This window comes from Podarcis gaigeae (assembly GCF_964106915.1).
Source record: "Podarcis gaigeae genome assembly, chromosome: 12".
NCBI classification, from domain to species: domain Eukaryota; kingdom Metazoa; phylum Chordata; class Lepidosauria; order Squamata; family Lacertidae; genus Podarcis; species Podarcis gaigeae.
The window spans coordinates 26,039,219-26,064,272 of NC_139688.1; the positions used below are offsets into that span (position 1 = coordinate 26,039,219).

At 43.7% G+C, this 25,054-nt stretch overlaps 1 protein-coding gene across 15 annotated transcripts in view; it reads left to right on the plus strand.

Annotated features, from left to right (window-relative positions):
* Nucleotides 1-25,054, plus strand: part of ADAM22 (ADAM metallopeptidase domain 22) — a 118,834-nt gene that overhangs the window by 29,714 nt on the left and 64,066 nt on the right. For all 15 annotated transcript variants that reach the window (XR_014556572.1, XM_083704707.1, XM_083704714.1 and 12 more), the window contains exon 4: nt 19,535-19,601. Coding sequence is in view for 14 of the 15 variants with exons in the window: in XM_083704707.1 (XP_083560833.1) it covers nt 19,535-19,601 (67 nt within the window). In the remaining variant the exon portion in view is untranslated. The remainder of the gene's footprint in view (nt 1-19,534; nt 19,602-25,054) is intronic.

Consider the following 25,054-nt stretch of genomic DNA (forward strand, 5'->3'; position numbering starts at 1 on the left):
CTGGACAAGTACAGGTGGTTAAGGGCACTAGCATGTTACCATTAAACTTCTGATTGTCCCCAAGTAGTAATATCAACCTTCTAACACTGTCAAAGATACAAAGCTCATCATCAGACACACTTCCATTGACTCCTGTTACTCTCACCCCTAGGTTGGGAAATCTTGTACACATGGCATTAGCCACAATCTTTATCCGCACTGTCCATTCCTATGATATACTGCATTTTGATGTCTTCCCCCCACAACCAAGCTTTAATCTGGATTGGGAAAAAGAATGACCTGGGTGAATTTTAAGCCAGTAATTTGTATTGAGTAACCAGAAGGGTTACATCAGTGGCTGTTGGGTGAAGATGTCTTGGGGTTTCAACTCTCAATCAAACATTGTTTTTGCATTAAGAGATGGTTGTAGCTGGGCTGGGAGGGAGGATTTTTGTGTATGTTTGTGAATAGACTGAACAATAATAAAATAAAACATGAAAGCTATATGATTCAGTGTCCCAAAGTTGATGAAAGAAATTGCATGCCTGCAGAGTCAGTGGAAAACTTCCACCATGATCTGGCAATCTTTTCTAGGCTACAGGTTCCCCCAATACGCTGCTTCATTATACATTACAACAGATAGTTCTGTGGCCTGGCTCACAGGTCGCTTTAAACCATAGGGAATCTAAATGATCATTTGAAGGCGAGCATGTATTATGCCGGTGCACGGGATTAAAACGGTGTGCGTTTTGCTCCTTCCATGTTCCTGCTGCACTACCGCAAGCAAAGCCATAGTTTGACTTAGCATTATGTCAGAATATGGGCTTGTGTTTGGTTTATCTCCCAGCAGAGCATGAACTGCCTGCCGCTCATGGTTTGGGGGAAGCAAAGCATGAACTGGGATTCAGCTGTAATGTCAAGCCAAACCGTGGCTTAGCTTGCCACAGGGGCAGCAAAGCACCTTTGGTTTTTAGTTCTGTGCACCAGTATATTGCATGCACACCTTTAAACCATAGTTCAGTTTAACTGGGGTTGAAAGTGACATGCAAACAAGGGTTTTGTGTGCATGACATCCCATCATTGAAAATCACTGCAGATACCCTTCTACTTTGTATACTATGAGATCCGCTTGCATTCATACCTGAGCACAGATCTTTGGACTAGGGTACTGCATTTTACCTCTTACCAACAAAATATTAAAAGATGAAAGCATATGGTGGACTTTTCTTTTCTTACTAAGTTGCAATGTTTTCTTGATGTGTGCACCTCTACACATTTTATGTCAGATAAGGCAAAGCAGATGATGCGTTATTAAAAAATATGGAAAGAATTTAGAGACGGAGAGTTGGAACTTTTTAAAGACAAGATGAAAAAAATAACTCATATGAAAATAATTTAATACAGTGAATGAGATTGTAAATCACTGACTCCCATTGACCCTCTATTTATTACTCAAGAACAAAGAAGTATTTGGAGAAGCTGTTAGAAGCTGTCCATATGTGACTGACTGCTTAGAGCATCCATAGTTACTGAGCAGAAAAGGGACATGCTATTCTGCATGCACTTTACATTTCAAAACAATAATTTAGCTTTTTATGATTTTGGAGAATTGTTACAGTTTAGGAAATGATGTGGTCTTAGCAAAGAATAGCTCTTTAAAGAGGCAATCTTGGGGGTGGATAAGATCCGAACTGGCTTGGTTTAAGAATGAAAAGCAGGGGAGAAGCTTGGAGTCATTCGATATACATGAATGTTTTCATATACTGTAATAACTTCAGCTGTTTGTTAAGCATGTGAAAGCAAACGTACCTGTACAAACTGCTGTGGACTTTGAAGAGGAAGTTAAAATGTCTGGGTAAACAGGAAAAAAACATTTTATCTTGTTTTGGAAAGCTTTTTTTAAAAAAGTTGTTTTGTTGTGTGTTTAATGCTCTGGACTCCTTCGGGAGAAAAGGCAGGATATAAGTGGAATTAATACTACTACTACTACTACTACGTCCATTTTTTCAGAAGTTCTACTCTGGGTAGGGCTAGCATTAATTAGATGCAACTACTCTTGTTCATTTTTTGTCGTCCCCCCCCCCCCCCCCCGGAATTCATATTTATTATGCTACTGGAAAGCTTAAAATCTGACTAGTTTTATTGTATTTTTTTAAAAGTGAGTTTCTCTGCATACAGTATAAGCGCCCTGTTTTCCTTGCACAAAGCAACCCATTTCAGCGGACGGTTGGTGCTAACAATTTTATGTCAGAATTATTGTTCCCAAAGCAATTGGGTCTATTGCCCAATTCTATTCCTATAGCAAATATAAAGGCTTATTCATAACATTCACATATTTGTTTCTGCAGCCTTCCATCTTTAATTGCATTTATTACTCTATTTTACCATATTGCCTGGATTTATTTTGTATAATACATGTAAGCTCTATCATGCTCTGTGGAGTCAGCAAAAAGTGCCCAAGAATATTGTAGTATATTTCCAAATGTATGCTGAGCTACTCTAGCGTGCTTTTAATTAAATGCATACCATTAGCCAGGGAGAATTTCCATATCGCCTTAATGGTATTAAAATAGTGCTTTTGCATGAATTTGCACCCTTAATAAAATTCCTTTTCTTTACAGGAAATTTCTCCTATCTACAAATTTTATACCTGTTTTGATGAGGAGCTTCCCCACACCCAGCTCCCGCTAGCAAAAGCGCAAATACTTTTTCATGAGATAGGAGCTCACATAATTTGCATCATTCTAGGTACCTGTATAGGGACGGGTGGTGCTGTGGGTTAAACCACAGAGCCTAGGACTTGCCGATCAGAAGGTCGGCAGTTTGAATCCCCACGAGGGGGTGAGCTCCATTGCTCAGTCCCTGCTCCTGCCAACCTAGCAGTTCGAAAGCAGTTCGATAAATAGGTACCGCTGTGGCAGGAAGGTAAACGGCGTTTCTGTGCGCTGCTCTGGTTCACCAGAAGTGGCTTAGTCATGCTGGCCACATGACCTGGAAGCTGTATGCCTGCTCCCTCGGCCAATAAAGCGAGATGAACGCCGCAACCCCAGAGTCAGCCACGACTGGACCTAATGGTCAGGGGTCCCTTTACCCTTTACCTTAGGTACCTGTATGGACTTCAGTCCACATGTGGTTTTTCTCCTGCTTTTGGGCTTACCATGGGCATCTGGTTGGTTACTGTCAGAAGTGGATGATGGAATAGGTGGGCCATTGGCCTGATCCAGCAGGGTGTTAGAAGCAAAGTGGCTCTGAAATACCACTTTCTGGGGAGCTATTGCCACCTTCTCCTGCTTTGATGATAGCAAAATCTTGGTGCATTCAGCCGCATGGATGGGCCACTTGAGGTTCTTCTTGATGGTGGCTTCAGATAAAGAACAGAACCAATCTCTCAGCATTAGCTCTTTGAAGCAACGGGTTAGGGGGTCTTATTCCCAGCAACTGAAAATAGTGCAGCAAAGCTGAGAGATGCGGAGTGAGCCTGAATATAGTTTCTTTAAAGTCGACATGTGGTAATGGCTCTGGTGCTCTTGAAAAATAAATGCCCAAACGGAGCTGAAAACAAATTTATCTAGTGTTCCCATTCTGTTCTCTTTCTCTTACTCTGTTCCAAAAAAGAAATCAGTACTGACATCTGATGTAATAGCCTGGGTGGAAAAAGAAAACATTCTTTCTGTGTTTGTTGCAAAGATTTCTAACTGAGTGTAGCTCAGGAATACCTGAACAACCAAACCTGAAAAATTTAGTTCTCCTTTTTTATTTTCACACTGGCTGGGACTGCGCTCTCCACCATCATTTAGGCCGTTGTTGTTGGCATCATCTGGTCTCAGGAGACAATGAAGGCCTTTGAGGGTGAAGTCAAACTGTTGGATAGTTGCAGTGTCAGCTGTGGCTGTAGTGACTTGATATGAGAGGCAGATGTTTTGGTGCAGGTGGGGCAGATGAAGGCGTCTGGTTGTGCTGCTACAGATGCACCATGGCGGTTCTTTTCTCTGCGCCCCTCCCAGTGGTCATTCCTCTTGTGGTCACTGCTATGGATGCATGACCTGACTGTCTGTCCCCAGGCAGTGCGGCCATCTATGTACTGCGCGCTATCAGTTACCATCTACTAAATTGAGAGTAGAATTTACATACACTTAATCTGGGGCGGGGAGGCAGTCTTTTTTCTGTCAAAGGCAACATTTTCTTGGGGGTAATCCTTAGGGGGCTGCATACCAGTGGTGGGCAAGACCAGAGCCAAAGGTCGGCAAGACCACCTCTTTTTACACTCTTTCTTTTTTCCTCTTTCTCTCCCTCTCCCATTTCTTCACCCAGCAGGCGAGGAACTGAATGCTTTTGCCAGAGATCTGAACTGATAACTTGCAGAGGGCTTTCAAAATTAGGCTAACGTCTACATGAATTTAGGCCAAGGACTGCATATGGCCTTGGGGTTGCCCACCTCTGTCTGAAACAAAAGACACATTTGTTAGGAGGTAAAGGCAGAGGTGGGCAACCCCAAGGCCATATGCCGTCTTATGTGGTAATAGTTTTCAATTTAATTCTGTAGCCAGACATGCAGCCAGATGTTGGCCCTTCCAAGTTCTAGGAAGCCTCTACATGTTCTGGCCCTGGCAAGCAAAGCCCAATGGCCAGCATGTTGTGAGTTGTCATTCAAAATATTTGGAGGCCACCAGGCTGGCTGCCTACTCTTGATCTAGCTGTTCCTGGGTCACATATGAATGATGGGTATTAGCATAGTCAGTAAAACACCTGAGATTATTTGGCTAAAGAATTAAATTGAAAACTATTACCACATAGGAAGTTATATGGAAGATGCAGAATTGTATTCATAGAGAATCAAAGAGCCACAGAGTTGGAAGGGACCCCGAGGGTCATCTAGTCCATGACTAAATCCTACTCAGAGTAGCCCCAGTGAAATCAGTGAACACAATTAAAAATAAATCCATTGATTCCAGTTGTTCTGCTCTGAATTGAATACAACTCTCTTATCTCTTCCTAGTTCTCCTTTTGCATGGGCTTATAAATCTACCTGGCAGACTGTAGACAGAAATCTATTTAATGTGCATAGGTCAGTCAGTAACAGAAGAAAGGGCGCAAAAACTTTATTATTTTACTTTGTGAAAAATGTCTGCAGACTGAGGGGAATTTATGTTGGCTTAAGATGAGTCTGGAAATGAGCGTCTATCTGAAGGGTCATGCAATCAGTCCTGTAATTAAAAATAACATTGTATAGTCTGCGGGTCTAAAGGTTTATGGTTGTGTAGTGCAGGTTCATGGTTAGTTCTTGGGAGAAGGCTCATAAGGATTTTAGGTGAAGAGAAACCTCAGTGTAGGCTTGTCTTTGAGAATTGTAGCTCATGCAAGTACCACCTATTGTTTGAAATAAAAGTTATATTTTTTATTTCCGTATTACAGAAACATAGAGTAAAAAATAAAGCACAGAATATCATTTACATCTGGAAAGGACAATGTGTGGGCCTTCAGGTATTTTGGAATCCCAGTTCCTATCAGCCCTAGCCAGCTTGGTCAGTAATCAGGGTGGTGGCAGTTGTACTCCAACAACATCTGGAGGGCTGCAAGTTCCCCTTCCCCATTTTTACAGCTTCCCGGAACATTTCTCCTTATGAAACAAACTGCAGTGCACACTTCTAACCATCTCTCTATAAAACTTTATGGTGACATCAAGGGCCAGATGTAATTGTTTCAGAGGCTGTATCTGGCTTGCGGACCACTCGTTGACTAGTACAGCCAACTTGCAACTTATGTACATTTAACTTGTGTGACTTCAATTTTATGCACTTGGCTGAAAAACAAACAACAGCAAAAAAGTGGGCAGGCGTCTAGGAAAAAACACACCGGCAGTCCCACCCACCATTGTACTCATCTTGGAAGAGTGTTTGGAGGTGCAGGGAGAGTGTGTAACCCCCATATAAGTTGAGAGTAGGCAGCCATACTATGTCAGGCAAAGGATGGCCAAGTGGCTATATTATAAGCGAACATCTGTTCACCATCACCTACCAGGTTATACAAAATCCAAGGAAGAGGCCAAGTCTTCACTTGTTCAGAACAACAGCATGGATGTAATGGTATTAAGAGCATCAGAGTTCATGAACCTCTTACTATTGTGAATTATCTTAAATCTTGTGCTATTGTTCTTGGTCTACCTTTGAAAATTTCGTTTACTGAGAAGTGTTCAGCTACTAAGCATTTCCACTGAACTGGTAAAAGCTGCCTGACAGAAAAAGAAACTAAAGAACAATATTGTTAAAGGTGAAATGTGCGCCTTAAATGTCAAGGTCGGTAATGAAACTCCCGTGTAATACAAATGGTTCTGGTTGCTTCTTTAGATAGCCATTCAGCATTATAATAGTATGGATATTGCTTCTGTAGTGTGTGGTTGTCATGCATGTTTATTTACTCTGATGCTTAACTTGGTGTTTGAGGAATGCAGTCTCATGGCTTTGTTCTGGATTCTGTTTCTTCCCCCTTTCTGGGTTTAATTAAGACAGAACAATGGCACAGAGTTGCATTAATTCCTCTCATCCCAAAGTGATTTGCTGAGGAAGGAAGCAAACAAAAATCCCATAAGGTATTCATTGAAATGTGTGCGTGCTTTTTTTTAAAAGGAGAGGAGGAGGAAGACAAAGGTAGCAATCCTGTTCACACTTTACTAGGAGTATCTTCCACTGCGTTCAGTAGGACTTATTGCTGCATAGATAGGGCTACACCGGCAGTCTTTTCACATTCCACTTTTACTTGAAGAAAATGGGAGAGAAAAAGTTTTGTGCGTAAAAATAAATGAATGTAATGAAAATGACACGCAAGTGCTATGATTTGTCACACATGGAAATTATTTCCAGGTAGGGAGGGGGGGAAAGACAAAGAGAGAGAAAATGTAGCTAGTGTCTTTCAGCCTGCATAAATGTTTAATGTTGTTGTCTGAGTGATGGTATAAAAGCCTTTGGCTCAAGAAGATATGATTGATTATTGTGTTGCTGACTTTAAGCACTCTGGCTTCTCCCTGCCCAAACCAATCCATAGCAGGATATGGATTAAGTGCTTAAGAAATAAAGACTAGCAGTGGCTGGAGGGGCGTAATAAGAATATCTCAAGCCCTACCACCTAGTGGGGAATTAAATAATGCCAACAAAGCAGGACTTTAGCCCCTCTGTCTAGCCTGCTGTAATGATGGATTGGAAGGGGCTCCTTAAGGCAACCTCACAAACCTGGTGCCGTCCTAATGTTTAGAATTCCAACTTCCATCAGCCTCAGCAAGCACAAATGGTGGGAACTGTAGTCTAAGCACTGGGGAGGCACCAGGCTGATCAAAGCTGACCTAAAGCTTCAGGTGCTGCTCTCTGATCCCATCACCGGAAGAAGTCTTTTAGATGCTGGAGTTTGAGAACCTATACGTAAAAAGTGTGATGTCCCTGTGTCCCCAGCTGCATAGCTGTCACAGTCAAGCACCTTGACTTGTTTGCTTGCACAGATTCAGGAAGTGGAGTCACAGTCCAGTATCATATTTTGCTAATATATTTTCTTTGGGTAACAGGAAGTGAGAATGGTGTGTGCAGGAAGCAGTCACAAAAACATGATATCTTACTTGCCGTGTCCAAGGATTTCCCATCACATTTGTGGGGGAAAGTGGGGATTCATCTATTTGTTTTCCCAACAGCCCTGTTCCCCTGTACTCTATGTCAGGGGTAGTCAACCTTTTTATACCTACCGCCCACTAATGCATCTTTCTTGATGGTAAAATTTCCTTCCTGCCCACCAGTGCTTGATGGAAGGAGGATTCAGCTTGTGCTGTAGAACCCCCTACCGCCCACCTAGAATCCTGAAACGCCCACTAGTGGGCGGTAGGGACCAGGTTGACAACCCCTGCTCTATGCAATGGGGCAGAATCTCTGCAGTGGGGAGGCTGCTCTACTAATGCGGGTTCCCCCATGATCTAGAACAACCCTGCTCCAGTAGGATTCTAGATTGCACAAGAATCCTACATGAGTAGGGAAGCCTCCCTGCTGCAAAAACTCAGCCCAAATGTGTGAAGGGTGATGGGGCAGGGCTGTTGGGAATGTGTCCCCACTCTTTCCCATCATGTGTCTGAACTAGGGCTACTGAAACCACGAGGAATTTGGAACTGGGATAGAAGTGCCTTGGAGCAGGCTGGTATTGCCTTCTCTGGATGCAGTTTTTCTTCAGAGTCCCTCAAGGCTGCAGTCCCTTATCTGAAGCTGGGCTTCCGTTTTGGAACAGAGCTGCCTTGAGTAAAGGAAAAGCTTTCTTTGGAAATCTGCTGGCATCTTTCCTGGGTGAGCTACCGGATCTGGAATTATGCCTTTGGAGAAGTTGCATGCGTTGCCAGAATGAAAATCGTGCCGGCAGCAATAATTGTTTTACTGTGGGCTCTTCTTCCCCACCACTTTCTCTTGCTGGGCAAAAGTAACTTGTCCCCTTGAGGATGACAGGCTTTCCTGCTGCAATTGGGAGAGGTACCAGCTGGAAGTGCATGACACTTAAGTAGAGGGTGACATCATGACCACCTTCTCTAGAGGAAAAGTCAACATTGGCCTCTGCTTAGCTGCATCTGACAGTTCATGCAGATAGGTGCACATTTAAGCTTACATACTGTCTGACATGGAGGCTGAGGTTCAATGAAATCAATAATGGCATGATGGTAGAGTGGTTGTTTAACAATGGCTCTTTTACAACTTACTTTATGTATACAATTTAGTCACAGTTGATTATGAAAGGTGATGACACGTCCAGCTGTTCAGTTGTGTCACCAAAATGGGGAGACGGCACCTTCCAGTGTTTACTGTCCAGTTTAGATCTCCTGTAACTCCTTCATCTTGATTATTCCAAATGCCATTTTTCAAACATATCCTCACTTGCTCTTAATGCCTGGTTGTAGTGATGTATTATTTAGCTCTGTAAATGCATTAAGTTTTATTAAGCATTCCGCAGTAGGGTGGAGACAGCTGGCTGCCATTTAAAGATGAACCACAAAACAGTATTTGTAAAATAGCTTAATAAAAATATCCAGACCATTCCATACAATCATAATGTAATATCCTGCACACAAAAAATGCCTCTCTGCACTTGAGGTCGCTGGACATCTCTGATTTTCTCTCTCTCCTCCAGGTGCACAAAAAAAGACATCTGTATTTGCATAGTAAGCAGAAACGCTGAAAAATTATGGTACTGGCCTGGCTCCCTGGGAATGTGATTTGAATGTTCCTCTTTAAAACTTTCTTGGCGTCTGTGCATACAAACTTAGTAATCATTCTTGCTTTCCATGCTGCCCATGGAATGGTCATTTCCATCTTATCTTTAGGATTTGACTGTAGGGGAAATGTGCCTTTTTCAACAGTGGAGTGCACTTATTTGTGCCAAGGTTTGTTCTTAGGATCGTTCTCACTAGGTCACCTGACTTTGGTTTGGTGATCATGAAATTAAGATGTGCAAGATAAGCAGTGAAACAAACCTCAGCAGCTGCCCATTGGAGCTGCATCCCAGCTTCTCCCAAGCTACCTTTGTGTCTTTCTGTATTTGTATCCTGCCTTTCTGATGTTGTGATCTCAAGGTGGCATGCTAAGTAAAACAGGTATCTTATTTAAAAAAGCTAAAATTCAATCCTGACAGCAACCTGTCCCCTCCAACTGTAGCACCTCCTTTTCCTATTTCACTCCCCCTTCCTGCTTCACTCTTCGCTTCTTAAATCAACAGGAATATTATTCTGCTTGAATAACTGTTCAACAGGAGATGCTTGCTCCATGGCTCAGTGGAGCTAGTTTTTTCCACCCCAGTTCCTTGTCCCTTCAAGGAAGTGAAGTAGGCGAAAGCTAGACCACATGCTGCTTTCAAGATGATATTGTTACAATATCAGGTTGGGTACCTACTTTCTGCTAAGCAATAGCAAGATACCAGGGGGTTCCAGGCACTCACCCAGGGTCTGTGTTCCTTTGGAGAAGTGAGACATGGAGGAGACTGTCATAGCTTTGAGAAATATGATTTATTCACATATTTACACCTTCAGTTTTCATGGAGGGAGTCTGGATCTTACTGCATGGTCATTTCAAGAGGTGCTTGCCTCCCACAGCAGTGCAGCCCTGGAATCCAATGCATCTCTCCCAGCCAGCCTTCAGCCAACCTGCTCAAGATGGATCACAGTCTCTTCCTTTCCCTTCTTCTTCCTAGCACACCTTGCTAATGACACTCTTTTCATGTCTCTCTTTCCCAGGCTCTCAGATGGGCAATCATCCTCTTTTGTCATGTTAATGCCTCTATCCTAGCTGAGGCCCTGTCTTGGAAGTAAATAAGCTTAGCCTGTACTTTTCCACTGGCCTCCAATCTTCAAAAGTCCAAATAACCAAAATCCTACCATTTATTAATTTCTAGCTTTTAGCCACCCCCAATCTATAACAATATTCTTCCCCCATCATATCTCAGTCTTTTTATTTTGAGGAACTCTGTGCCTGAGCCCTGGCCACCTTGACACTTTTGAAATAGTAGGAACTGCTGGTATAAATGATAAACAAGCTCTTTTGAGCCATGCAATTTCTAGTGCCTGTTGAATTACCATTGCAGTAGAATGGTAATTCTGGAGAGTCTTTTTTTCAGCTAGAGGGACATATTCCTTCATGGTTAGCTTAGTGGGAGCTGTGTGGCAGTGGTGGTGGACTCAGTAGAAAGGGCCAGAGGCAAAAGTTGGCAGAACAGTGAATGTGGCTTTGTACAATAGGCTACGTTCCAGCCAAGCAGAAGTCAGAATTTTCTGTATACACAGGCACCTCCAGGCAAGTGAGAGACATCGCAATTTGAGGACACATTCCAGCTAGGCAGGACTGGTGAGGGCTGTGCCTTCAGGAGCATGGCCTGGTGGCTGGATAGAGTGTTCACACATGCATAGACTCTCCAATTCTTTGATTCTATGTCTGATTTTATGTTTGGCTAAAGATGGGATGGGCAACATGTGGCCGTCCAGATATTGTTGGTTTCCAACTCACATTAGCCCAGGCAGCATGGCCAGTGTTCAGGGATGATGGAGGTTGGAGTCCAACAGCATCTAGAGGACCATAGATTTCCCCATCCCTGAGCTAGGGAAATAATGCAACTGTTCATCCATTTTAGATGGCACCTAGGTGATGTGTTTGTCCTTGAATGAACATTTCACGGCAGGATTAATTGACAGGTGTGTAGCTGTGACTTGAGATGCAGCTAGCATATGGTGGAAAGGTTTGTTTTGATGTACTTTTTGTGTTGATGTATGCTGAGGATTGAATCTTACTTCGTTTGCTAACATAAATTTGTTTTATTCATGTGATTAATCTGATGCACTAAAATAACTAGGCATTTTATTCTGGATGCAGATTTCCACCACATTTAGGGTTGTTGTTGTTTTTTAAAAAATCGCAATATATACACATTTATTGGGGTTTGGGGAGTTTACACCAAATTAGATAGGCGTAGTGTTACATAGTAATTTTTTTAAATGGGCACTGCTAAATATTTGTTTTTGATTTCATTTCCCCCTTTAATCGTTACAATTATCAGATCCCCATTACATTCTCATAAATAAAAATTCCATTCTTTGGTTAGCTCTAAAATTGGCAACTGCAGACATTGTGCTTGACAGCTGAAAAGCAGCACAGAGCTGCTGCATCCTTGTGTAGTTTGATTCCCCCCCTCCTCCCCTGGTTATAAATAGCACATAGTGCATCAGAACAGGTTTTTTTCCTTTCTTTTAAGCTATCAATAATTTAGTAGTGTTGAGGGAGATTCCACAAGGATGTAGAACGGAGGATGCATTGCAAAATCTCACTGAAATGGCTGAGGACCTAAAAGTCGTGAATGGCGGTGGGAATGGCAGAAATACCACTTACAGTGGTGGGAAATGCTGGTTTGCAGTGCAACCCTTCAGTGTGTTTACTCAGAAATAAGTCCTGTTGGGTTCACTAGGACCTGCCCTATAAAAAATGTGCTTTAGGACCTCAGCCTTAGTAGGTTTTGGGGTAGCTCAGTGCTTAGAGCAGATGGATTGCATGCAAAGGGTCACCAGTTAAATCCTCAACTTCTCTAGGTAGGACTGGGGAAGACCCCCATCCAAAACTCTGAAGAGCTACTGCCAATAAGATGTTTTCGTCTGCCTGACTATCTTAAGTCACAGGTTTCAAGATTGTTATTTTTAAAAATTTCAATTAATTGTGTCCATTATTTTATTATTATTAATTAAATAGTAAATGTCAGGGTTTCAGGGACAGAGAGCGAGGGGGAGGGGTCCCAGGGCGACGAGGAAGAGGACGACGACGACCCGAGGTTGTCAGTGAGTCCGTCAAGTGAATCCGAGGATTCCCAAAAGGGAGCCCCCCTGGTCAGGCCAAGGGGCAGTAGAGAGGGAAGCAGTCAGAAGCAGGGGAACGAAGAGGGAATCCCTAGTGGGGGTTGGAGATCGGGACCGGCCTCTCCGTCGGAACGGAGTGAAGGGGGTGGAGTTGCCAGTGTGTCAGAAAGAGCAGAACAGGAAGCAGAGAGGGGAAGGAGTTCGGAGCAGAACGTCCTGCCGGAAGGGGAGGAGTGTAGTACCGAGAGTAGCGTAACGGTCGAAAGGAAGGTGAGAGGCAACGTACGCGCGCCAAGTTCAAATGTGGAGGCGCGCGGAAATGAGGAGAGCCCTGAGGAGGAGCCTGGTCCCAAAGCACGAAGGAGGGGGGAGCAGGCGTCAGAAGACTCAGCCTCGGGGGAGTCCCGGAGGGAGGGAGCACAGGGGGGCAGGAAGACCCTGCGGAAAAGGAAGGAGAGGAAAAGGTGGAGCAGTACAAGCCTCTTAAGCTGGTGCAGGGGCGGGACTGACTCAGAGGGGACTTCTAACATCTAAGGGTAACAGATGCTGAGCCACGGAGCTTGGATGTAACGACAACAATGTTCTTCAATAAAACCTTTTGTATATAACTTGGACTAGATTTTGGTCTCTTGTGAGCTGGGACCTCGGGTGGCTCTGACAGTAAATAAGCTGGGTGTGTTTAGCCTGGAAAAGAGGAGAAGGAGATGGAGAGATGATAGCCATCTTCAGATATCTAAAGGGCGGTCACATGGAAGCTTATTTTCTCCTGGTACAGAGGGTGGGGCCCGAACCAGTGGGTTCAAGTTACAAGAAAGGAGAATCCGACGAAACATCAGAAATAACTTTCTGACAGTAAGAGCTGTTTGACAGTGGAATGGACTCCTTTGAGAGGCTGTGGACTCTTCTTCATTGGAGGTTTTTAAGCAGAGGTTGGATGGCCATCTGTCATGGATGCTTTAGTAGAGATTCCTGCATCGCAGGAGGTTGGAGTAGATGGTCCTGGGTGAATCCATGATCTGTATGCTCCCCATCATCCAAAGATCACAGGGTGGTTCACAACATAAAAATGGAAAATGAGAACACAGAATAAATAATAAAACAAATCAATAAACACACTCCCACAAACAAGTTTTAAAAGCCTCCTAATGTTAGAAGAAGAAGAAGAAGAAGAAGAAGAAAAAGAGGAGGAGGAGGAGGAGTTTGGACTTGATATCCCGCCTTTCACTCCCCTTAAGGAGTCTCAAAGCGGCTAACAATCTCCTTTCCCTTCCTTCCCCACAACAAACACTCTGTGAGGTGAGTGGGGCTGAGAGACTTCAAAGAAGTGTGACTGGCCCAAGGTCACCCAGCAGCTGCATGTGGAGGAGCGGGGAAGCGAACCCCGTTCACCAGATTACGAGTCTACCGCTCTTAACCACTACACCACACTGTTAATCAGCCAAACGCCTGGTTGAAAGAAAATGTTTTCACCTGGCACCTAAAGATACGTAAAATAAAACAAAACACATAGTGAAGCATGAGAGTGCATGTAGCAGCCAACTTCTTTCTACAAGGAAGGACAAGCACTTTAAAAATCCCTCCTCCTTGTTCCAGTAAAGAAAGAACATTAATGGAATTACTTAGGAACAAATAGTCTTGTTAGGATATTCTTTGTAGGTCAGCTGACTGTTGGTGAAGGATTCTAGCTTGCACAGTAGGTTCTAGGCCTTTCCTGTAAGTGGATCTGCTGCAAGAGGAATGAAAGAGAGGAAATCCAGCCCCAGTAATGTCACAATACCCTCCACTTGCCAGCAGACCCACTTCTGGGAAGAGACTGGAATCGTACTGAGTAACACAGCAGAAGCCATGTCTCGTCAGCAGTTCCTCTATTTCATAGTCACCCTTCACAAACTGATTCACCAAAGATGTGGTATGCAAAGGACTGACACAAACTCCTTCTAATAGTGAAGTCATGGTGAGTGCTACCAGTATAGCCAGAAACAGGGCCAGTGAGAAAAAAGAGGGAACATGTTTGGGGGACAAAAAATACCCTGCTTTTAAAAACTAAGGGGGCTAAAGTTCCCCCAAACAACCCACTGAAGACTCAGCATGCTCGGTACCACAGAATGTAGGATACCCTGCAACATTTTGTTGCTGGTGCTTCTTGCGTCTTCCTAGACATGTTCATTTCCAAGGCAGGATGGTAGATTAGATTCCCAAAACGCAAAGTTTCAGCTGCCCTTTTTGCCAAATTGGTGCTGGGGCAGAATGCAGAGAGCCATGAAACAATGTGGTTATATGAGTTTGATTAACATTGTGGAGGAAGTGAGTTTCTTTTTAAAGGGAACTCTTTAATTCTGCCACCAGATCTGGCGTTGAACCACGGCTGTTCCTAGAATTTTGTTAACTTTTATGTGGCATCTCCTGGGGGTGGGGGGATATCTTTTCCCAGATATCATAATGGAGGCTGTAGGTTAGGGGTAGGGAAGCTGTGCCCCAACACCCAATTTTGTTGCATTCCAGCTCCCATCAGCCCCAGCCAAAATGGCCAAGGGATGATGGAGGTTGTAGTCCAACAACTGGAGAACCATAGGTTCCTTTCCCTTGTTGCTGCTGTGTTGATACACAATAAACAATGTGGCACCAGAAGTTCTGAATTGAAAAGATAACCTGTTTTCTAACCTAAAGGTGCATTGTGCCTGGATTTTTAATGTAAATGTAGTTCTGCAATAGATGCTGCCATTAGCCTTAGTTGTTGCGCATGCTGAATTCTAATCTAGCGTGTTTGTTGTACATAAATGATTGATGGTGGTTTACTCAAGATGCCGTGGTCATGTTCTGGAGTCTGCGGTTGGATAATTAGGATTGGCTCAGTTTCTTCTCTCCCAAGTCTGTGATTAAGCAATTAAGAGGTCTACTGTTTGCCAGGCGTGCTCTGGTCCATGGGGTTACAAAGAGTCGGACACAACTAAACAACAACAATAACTGTTTGCCAGTTGAATTAGAAGATTAGGTGTGGCTTTCTTGTATAACGTTTTACGTCCCTTGAATGGGCATTTTATAGTGGTGCTCATGATTTTACTCTTCTGTCAACCACTACAATATGTATCTTGAAGATTCTGAGCTACCTGGCTTCCTTCACATAATCCAAAGACGTATGAAGAGAGAGGAATAAAGACAGGCAAGGCAACAGAGCCTCACATTGCTTGGGGAGGAACTGGGGGAGGAGGAGACTTAGGGAGCTGTGGGAAGGCGGGTAACTTCAGTCCTCAGAACTGCAAGTTCCACTGAGAAGAGTTTCTGTGTTCTCTCGGCCTCACCTCCTGAGCTGTCTTTGTTCCCTTGAACAAAGAATTAACTTCACTGACAACATGTGAGTTTTGCTCATCCGCTCCTGACACCTGCTCCTGATGTATACAGTGGTGCCTTGCTTCTTGAACTTAATCTGTTCTGGGAGTCCGATTGACTCCTGAAACCGTTCAAAAACCAAGGCGCGGCTTCTGATTGGCTGCAGGAGCTTCCTGCACTCAATCAGAAGCCACGTCGGATGTTCGGCTTACGAAAAACGTTCACAAACCAGAACAGTCCCGGATTTGCGGTGTCCGGAGCCAATTTGTTCAGCAGCCAAGCCACTGAGCTCCAGCTCTTTCCCCCTGATTGCTTGGTAAAAATTGAACCCTATCCTGCCTTCCAGTGTTCTGGCCAAGAAGTGCAAAGTTCCTGGGATGGCTGATAAAGGACTAAGTACTTATTTCTAAATTTCACTATCATACAATTTCATCAATATTTAATGTGCCACCATATCTTCATCTGGAGTCTGGCTGAGGAGGCGTAAGAGTCAGCATGAATGCTGCTTTTCTGAAGATGAGTGCCATTGGCAGGGACATCCTCTTTTGCTCTGGAGGAACTCCTGGTACACTGGTGGAACACCCTGCTTGCATAGATGTATGCAAACACCGCTGGTGGTGTTTTGGGATCAGTAGGACTTGAAACGAGTATGACGTTCGTACAGAGCCCCCGATCGTCTCACAGACTATTGACCCGTACACCGCTAATCCGCTGCCGCCAACCAGATCCTCCCCGGTAAAATCACTTCAGTCTCAGTCAGGTTTACAAATTAATAGAGAAGAGTGTATTTTATTTCTGACACAAACAAACTTTTATGGCATTCCAGACGTTGTTACTCTTTACTTTCTTAGTCTTATTTCCCTCTCTCTATCTCTTCCACCTCCCCTCACTCAAGAACCCACTGCCCTAACTGTCTCTCTATTTCTAACTGCCTGACAACTGCTTCTCCCGCCGCCTTTCTCAACCAGCCAACCCACTAAAACCAACCAACTACCCACCAACAACTCTAACAAACCTCGGGCTAAGCCTTTTTATACACATGTAGGCTCCGCCTCCAGCCTTCCGATTGGTCTACATTTGAACCCTTTCTTTTCCCCCTGTACAGACAGGCTCTAAACGAATGGGCAAACACCACAACGGGGTGCTTCAGGGCATCCTTGAATCAGTAGGGTCCAAACAACACCCGCCTCGCCCCGTTTTCATGACACACCCAGAAAAGCTATCCCCAACAGGATTATTCTAGATTTCCAAGAAATCTGACTACCTGGCTGTTCTGCATTGATTCCTTTTACGCTGTTCTTGTTTTAACCAAAAATGTCTGCCTGTGAGCCTAAAGTTGGTTTAGAGCTGTTGCACCTTAATATATATGTTGCCTCCTCCTTCACTACCACCACTTTCAAGCTAGCAGGAGTTCAGGGTAGTCCTGCTGTCAAGCAACACTATTCCGATTTCAAGGGACATAAAAGAATCATGCTATTTCTCACTATTCAAATGCAAATGATTTCATTGCAAAAGCAAATCTGTGCTTTTATGCCACAAGGGCAAGTGCCAATTCTTGTGCATTTGCTTAGATTTTTTGTTTGCGCCGTGAAGGTTAATAAAAGCCAATTATTTCCTTGTAACAAAAGGCTATGCCCTTTAAGTACAGCAAAAATGGCATGTGTGGCATACGATTCAGTTTTGCCATATTAAAACTCCTACTGCTGTTTGCCTTATGTTAGTGGCTTGCATTTTTGTTAGGTCTCCCATAAATCTTTGCAAGATGTTTGCAATATTTATTAAAAACTGGGCTTTTGTCGTTCCACACTGGGAAACATTAGCCTGCATCTTGTTAAAAACAAATAATGCTCCTATTGAACACAGAAAGCTGCTTTTATACTGATTTCAGACTATTGGCCCATCTAGCTTAGTATTGTCTATATCCAACAGGCAGCCGTTCTCCAGGCTTTCATGCAGGAATATTTCCCAGACCTAGCAGGAGGTGCCAGGAACTGAGCATGGAGCTTTCCGTATTCAAAACATGTGCTCTAGCACTGAGCTACGGCCCTTCCCCACAAATCAGTTCCCACCCCAGTTTGGTATGATGTGGCAGTGTTTGCAAAGAAGAGCCATAAAACTTTGGCAATGTGTTCTAGAAATACTTTTATTTGATTCATAAAATTCTTCTTTACTCTCAGCAGCATTAAGAGGATGGTTTCCAAGTGAGGTGGGAGTTCTGCACTCTCTGTTTTGTATCAGTAAACAAGCCGTCAGCGGCACTAAAATAAAGCATTTGCAGGACAATCCTATGCATGCCTCCTGAGGTGTGTAAGTCTTCCTGAACTCAGTGGGGGCCTGCTCCTAAGAAAGTGTGTACAGGATTACAGCTTTAAATTTGTATGGAACGCAAGCCTGTTCTGCTGTTTGGTTTTCATCAACACACCCAGAAATTGGCAAAACTAGTTATAGCTAGCCCTCAAATATATTCCTGATGCTCAAGCAAGGTATAAATGTATTCTGGTGCCAGGCAAAACCTTTTTTTATACCACCAGACTTTTGAATGATAAATTGCTCTTCCTTAGGTGTGGTCAAATTTTGTTTTGCTTTTTAAATGTATGTGTTGGATATGTCTCTGAACATGACTTATTGTAGATAGAAGTTGGCTTTCCTGGTGGGTTTTCTAAATGAGAATTGTGTCATGAGTCAACTGTATGATGCAGCAGCAGAAAAGCTAACGCTTTCCTAGGCTTAATTAACAGAAGTGTAGTGTCTGGTGGATCAAGGGAATTAATAGTGCTGCCTTGGTCAGACCACATCTGGAGTACTGTGTCCATTTCTGGGTGCCATAGTTTAATAGGAATGTTGACAAGCTGGAACATGTGCAGAGGAGGGCAACCAAGTTGATCAAGGGTCCGGAAACCAAGCGATATGATCAGCGGTTGAGAGAGTTGGGTATGTTTAGCCTGGTAAAGAGGAGACTGAGAGGAGATATGATAGACATCTTCAAATATCTCAAGGGCTGTCATATGGAAGATGGAGCATCGGAGCAAGTTTGTTTTCTCCTGCTCTGTAGGCTAGGACCTGAACTGGTCACTTCAAGTTACATGGAGCTGGTTACTGATGCTACAGACTTAGTTGCCCTTGCTCTGGAATTTCTCAGATATCTGCACTTGTTGCCACCTTTTCTGTATGTATAACTGAGAATTCTATAAGCAGAATCTTTCCTCGGGACAAATAGAAAGATCACTTCAAAATGTGCGGACTTGTCAGAAACAGCTCCTTATTTCATAGCTCTTAAAACAAATAAACAGTGTGAACAAATAGTTCATTGATTTCTCCCACACTGCCTCACGAAACGCTCAATCTCCCTATGAAATATGATATTTAACTACTGCTTTAAGTAAGGTGAAAATCCATTGGAGCCATCTTGCTTTCTATACTTACCTGCTAAAATTAGTATGTTTTTATCGGAAAGAATTGTAATTGTTACAGCAATGACAAAAATAATGGGAGTGTACCTGAAACCTAGAGGTTCATATTATTATATAGTTATACATAGAAACACTGAAATGCTTGAGTTAGAAAAGAAACAAGTCATTGCTTTGTAGTGTTTGTTTTACTGTATTTTTTATTTTTATTTTTTTTTAGGTTTGATACATCCATTAGGGGTTTGGGTTGTCTGCTATCTGCATCTCTTAGGTCACTGGTTTTTAAAACACCGGCAGCACCTTTTCAGCATAGCTACTTTTATGAAAAATGACACATTTCGAATGTAGCTTTGCTGGAGCTGTCAAGCGTTTTTAGTGTGTGTGTAGGAACATTTGAGAAAAAGTATTTGCTTTTTAAACGCCAGTGTTTACATGCTGAGGAAATGTCGTATAACGGAGCACTCCTTGCCTGTCATTTCAGTGATCTGCTGTCTTCAGAATACCTCGAGAGGCACATTGAACACGGCGGAAAGATGGTGGAAGTAAAAGTAAGAACTTGCACCCTGGCATTTTTGTTATGAATATATTTTCATCTTGCTGCATGCGATGCGATTAAGCTGTCTTAACTTGGCTGCAGATGGTGCTGGTGGGGGAACACAGATTGGGAGCCGAGTTATGAAACAACCAAGCCACATTCAGTCTTCCAAAGCAGGGATGGGGACCCAAAGGGGGGAAGGGCTCTTGCCATTGCACATTCCAGCCCCACAGATGACAGAGCTTTCTGCCCATGTATGCTCCTCTCCATCCAGGCAAGCAGGAGGCAGTTCAAAGGCGCATTCCCACCAAGACACATTTGAGGAGAGGGACTTCATCTCCCAGCATCCCTGCCCATTGGCCTTGCTGGCTGGGGCTGATGGGAGTTGGAGTCCAAGAGGCTGTGAAGGGCCACAGGTTCACTATAACTGGCTTAGAGCAAGACCAGTGAGGCCTGTGGCCAGAGGAAAGTTCCAGACAAAGAGGCCTGGAAAGCTGCTTTCGACCCCCAGGCCCAGGGTTCCTCCACCCAGTTCAAAAGCTTGTTTTTATTTGGCTCAGTATTATAAAGCAAGGCACCTGTGTTTTGTAATTCTGTCAGAATTGTGCTTCTGATGAAGTCGTGGCTGTCAGGACATTGCTGATTGCTGCTATACTCTAAGCCAGTGTTTCCCAACCTTGGGTCTCCAGCTGTATTTGAACTACAATTCCCATCATCCCTAACCACTGCCCTTGCTAGCTAGGGATGATGGGAGTTGTAGTCCAAAATCAGCTGGAGACCCAAGGTTGGGAAAGACTGCTCTAAGCAGCCTCCAGGTGGAAGCTGTATTATACACTGGCTTTCCCCACATCTTACACCCTCAGGTAACAGCAATTAACAGCAGGAAGGAAAGCTTTTCCACCCAGTGGTCTGGTCTTTTTTTTTTTTGCTTACAAATGAGAAGTGATCTCCATAGAGGCTGGCTCCAGTGAGATTTGTACCTGCCAGATCCTTGGAACTGGGCACAGAGTTGGAGCCAGATCAACATTTGACATTTCTCTCAGTGGCTCCTTAGAAAGGTGTGGCTCTTCACTGACAGGGAGGACCAACAAAGGCAACTCTGTGGTTGGTGGCATTGAGTGTGGGGTCTCCACTGTCACAGGGGTCGAGTACTCTTTTGACAACCTGTTATGCCCTTCTCCAGGATCCAGACCCACAGCCCACTGAGCCCACAGTCCTGTGGGTCAGATTCCTCCTCCCTATATCCTCTGGGACCCTTCCTGGGTTCCTCCAGCTCTCTGATCTATTCTTCATCATCATCTGACCACCTTCTCCACAACTTCTCCTTGTCTGTTATGTTGTTGTTTTGTTTTGTTAAGTTACTTCTATACTGCCATAGCATAACATATCAGGATGGTGTACAACAACAAAAACAGGAAACTGAAAACAGTACAGTTTTCATTCTAGCCACCAGTGTTTTTTTTTCTTTTTCTTATTTAGCTTCTGTAGAACAAAATAATAATCTGAGGATACCCATTCAGTGCAGTGGCAAAGATCTAGTTCTGCACTCATTCCCATTTCCACGTTGCTAGTTTGCAGGCATTTTTACTGCTTCTTCAGAGTTTTTGCGCTTAGTATTATGGATGCCACGGTTCAGAAGAACAATATTATTATCAGACATGGAGCACCTAGGATGGGGCTCAAAGATATTGATTGATTGATTGATTGATTGATTGAATTTATATACCGTCCTTATACCTGGAGGTCTCAGGGCAGTTCACAGAAAAGATCACAGTATATAAAATCATAATAAGAATATTAACCCAATAACACCCCCTCAAAAGAGCCACATTTTAAAAGGGCATAGGACAGGCTTCCTCAACCTCGGCCCTCCAGATGTTTTTGAGACTACAGTTCCCATCATCCCTGACCACTGGTCCTGCTAGCTAGGGATCATGGGAGTTGTAGGCCAGAAACATGTGGAGGGCGGAGGCTGAGGAAGCCTGGCATAGGATGTCAATCAGGTCAACCAATGGCCTGGCTAAAAAGGAACGTTTTTGCCTGGCACCTAAAGGTGTATAATGAAGGTGCCAGGCGAACTTCCCTGGGGAGAGCATTCCACAGATGGGGAGCCACTGCAGAGAAGACCCGTTCTCATGTTGCCACCCTCCTCTCCTCTCAAGGAGGAGGCACCCAAAGGAGATCCAAGTTGCAGCACAATGCCACATCTTGTGGCTGCACAGCAGTGTGTGGGCTCGCCTCAGCTTTGGCTATTGAGGCTACAGCTTCTGTAGGTTCTGCTTCACCACTTTTACTTTATTGTTGTTGTTGTTGGTGGTGGTATTATTATTATTATTGGTAGTAGTACTAGTAGTAGTATTCTGCTTAATGCCTAAATAGACTTCTGTGTGGTTTATAAAGAAGATAAACAAGTTGCACAAACCTTAAAATTATTATTATTACATTTATACCCCACCTTTCCTCCAAGGAGCTCCAGGAGCTCTCCTCTCCCCCCCCCCATGCTATCCTTACAACTCCCCTTTGAGGTACATTCGGATGGGAGACTGTGACTAGTCCAAGGATCACTCAGTGAGCTTACCCCGTGAGTGAGGGTTTGAACCCTCTTCTTCCGGGCCCAACACTCTCACCACTGCCCTATAAAGATTGGTAATTAAAATATGCACACACACAAAATTGCCTTAAACAATGCAGCAATGAAAATAGGAGACTCAGGTCAAGAGACCAAGGCAATGTCTCTTATTAACACAGGTGTGTTAACAACTTACCTTTGACTATAATAGTGGGGGTGGGGAAGAGGGGTAGTGAAATTGGCAGAGAGAAAGCCTCCTTTGTGGCAACAGTGAGATGCCAGGATTTAAGAAGTGGCAGTAGCTGAAAGGCGGCTGCTCTGGGGGCAAGGGACATAGGGAGCTGCCTTATATTGAGTGACATTTGACTGGCAGCAGCTCTCTGGAGATGATGGGGATTGAACTTGCGACCTTCTGCATATAAAGCAGACCCCGCCCCCAAGCTCTGGGCTTCTTCCCCCAAGAAAGGAAGAGTTGGGGCAGCCATGAATGCCAGTTATGCCTCTCCAGCCTTTGGAAAGATGTGTGTTTTAAGTATGGATCCATTCAGTCATACATTTAAAGAGAGTCCCTGTTATGAATACAGCTTATGAAAATCTGATGCTAAGAAAGAACAGGAATGGGCATCTGTTTCTCTCCGTCGGGCATTATACATAAAAGGTGAAAATCTAAACACTTTGGATCACTAGCAAGTCTCTCTCTTTTTTTTACCAAATTAGGTTCTGATTCTTCAAGGCATTCTAATATTAGAATACCTCTTTAGCATAGTTTAAAGACAATGCAGTGCATTTTGGCAGTTTTCGTGGCAGACACGGTATAGGAATGCTCAAGACTTTTAATAATAAATGTGGAGTCATTTGTGGCTATAAAGCCAGTGGCAGAGCAATAAAATTTTATAAGGCACAGAGGAGATTGGAGGTGCTCTTTCCATGCTGACTCCGTCCCCCTATTATGTGTTGGGGCCACTATGGAGGGACTGTCCTCACAGCAGTTTTGGGCTGTTCCTGATGGGAAGAGGGAGGTGGCATATGCGTCAATTTCTCTGCCTGAAATTTAAAGCCCCTTATAGGATTGCAGCTGGGATATTATCCTAACCTGATTAAAGATGAGTCCATTTCTGCCTCAAGCGACACGGCAGGATCAATGAGCATCTCTCAGACTGTGAACCTGATCGCTTAGGGGGAAGCTCAGTCATCTCCAGGACATCAGTTTATTGGCCGTCATCCAGTCCATTGTCTCATCAGGATGCTGATTAAGGACATCCACTGGCCCTATTCAGGTACTCATTGCCAGGCTTAACTAAGCCGATGAGGAGGGGAGAGAGTAGACAAGCATGCTAGCTCTGCCTTCTGTCCCCATCACCACCTGCAGGTTTGAGATGACTTTTGTGTAGTGGGGAAGCCTCCTTATGGGAGGTCCCACATAAGACCCTCCTCAGGTCCATGGAAACTACTCTGCTCTTGCAGAAAAGTCCCGCTTGAAAATACAGAAAGTGTAGGCACTTTCTTGCATGCTCTCAACTCACCTTATTTGTTTTTTTAAAGCCCATCAATGAATGCCTGATTCCGACTATTTTATTCTTTGATTTTGATTATTTAATAACTGTACCACTTAATATATTAAAAAAGATCTGTACAAAAAACTGAAGCAACGGCAGACAACTTAAATGAAACATTACAAAAATGCATATGAATATCAGTGCAAAATTACTAATATATCGTTATAGTTCCTCACCTGAATTAAACCTGAAGGAAAGAAATTACAATGCAGCTGGTTCTCATTTGGTTTACCACTGTGTGGATTTACTTAGTCTCCTTATGCTTTCTTGTTACATCTGTCACTGCCGACTAGAGCTATAGCTGCACTCAATTCAAGTAACCCAATAAATCAGTTTATTCTCTTTCCGTCCATTTCCTCCTTTAGGGAGACAAACACTACAAAAAGTTTTGCGCGTGCCACTAAATTTCTCCTAGGGTTGCCCGGTTAGAATTTCAAAGCTCAAATTTCACTGCTTCACAGTTCTTTTGGCAGTTTGTGTATGCTCAGTTAGGGGGCTTCCAAGCAGTGGCTATTTTGTGGTGGGATTGAGTCGCATTTTGTGCAGAAATCATTTTGTGAAAGTGTGGTTGATTGGAAGGCATTGTGCAGCAAACCCACCTCCTCAGAAGGCTGGACTTATTTCAATAAGGAAAGCAGTGGGAAAATGCACTAGGTTGAGACTTGCTTTAATGCAACATCATCTAACCTCCCCGCAGACAAATCAGAGTGAAGGCTCATTAAATAGCCAGTCATCATTCCTTGCTACCTATGAATGCTCTATAAACAGGTGGTCTGAAAGTGCTCTTGCTCCCTGGACTTTTCTCTGTTTTAGAGCCGCTCCCACCATGATTTGCAATGAAGAAGGGGGCTGTTGATCTAACTCAATGCAGCTGCCGTATATTGTGCAATGTGGCCTTTAATTCTACACTTAAAGAGCATTTCTGAATTCAAAAGTTAGGTGGATGTCCTCCTCCTCCTCCTCCTCCTCCAATAATTCTCATTCACTAATTGCTCGTACGTGACAGCCAAAGTACACTTTTGCATTGGAAGCTGGCTTTAGGGAGAACCAAATGGAAACTAACAAGAGAGGCTTGGCAGGAAGAAACTAAAAGGAGAGAGAGCACTTAGGACTATTTTGTCAGCAATATGTTGATGGCACACAGCTTTACTTCTTTACATTTGCAGGTGAGACAGTGGATGTGTTGGATTGTTGTCTTGCCTCAGTCATGGTCCGAGTGAGAGCCAAGCTCAATCCAGATAAGACTAGAGCACTGCTAGTGGGGATGATGGGAGTTGTAGTTCAGCAACACTGGGAGGGCCACAGGTTCACCCCTGGGTCCCAGATTTGTATGAGTGCCTC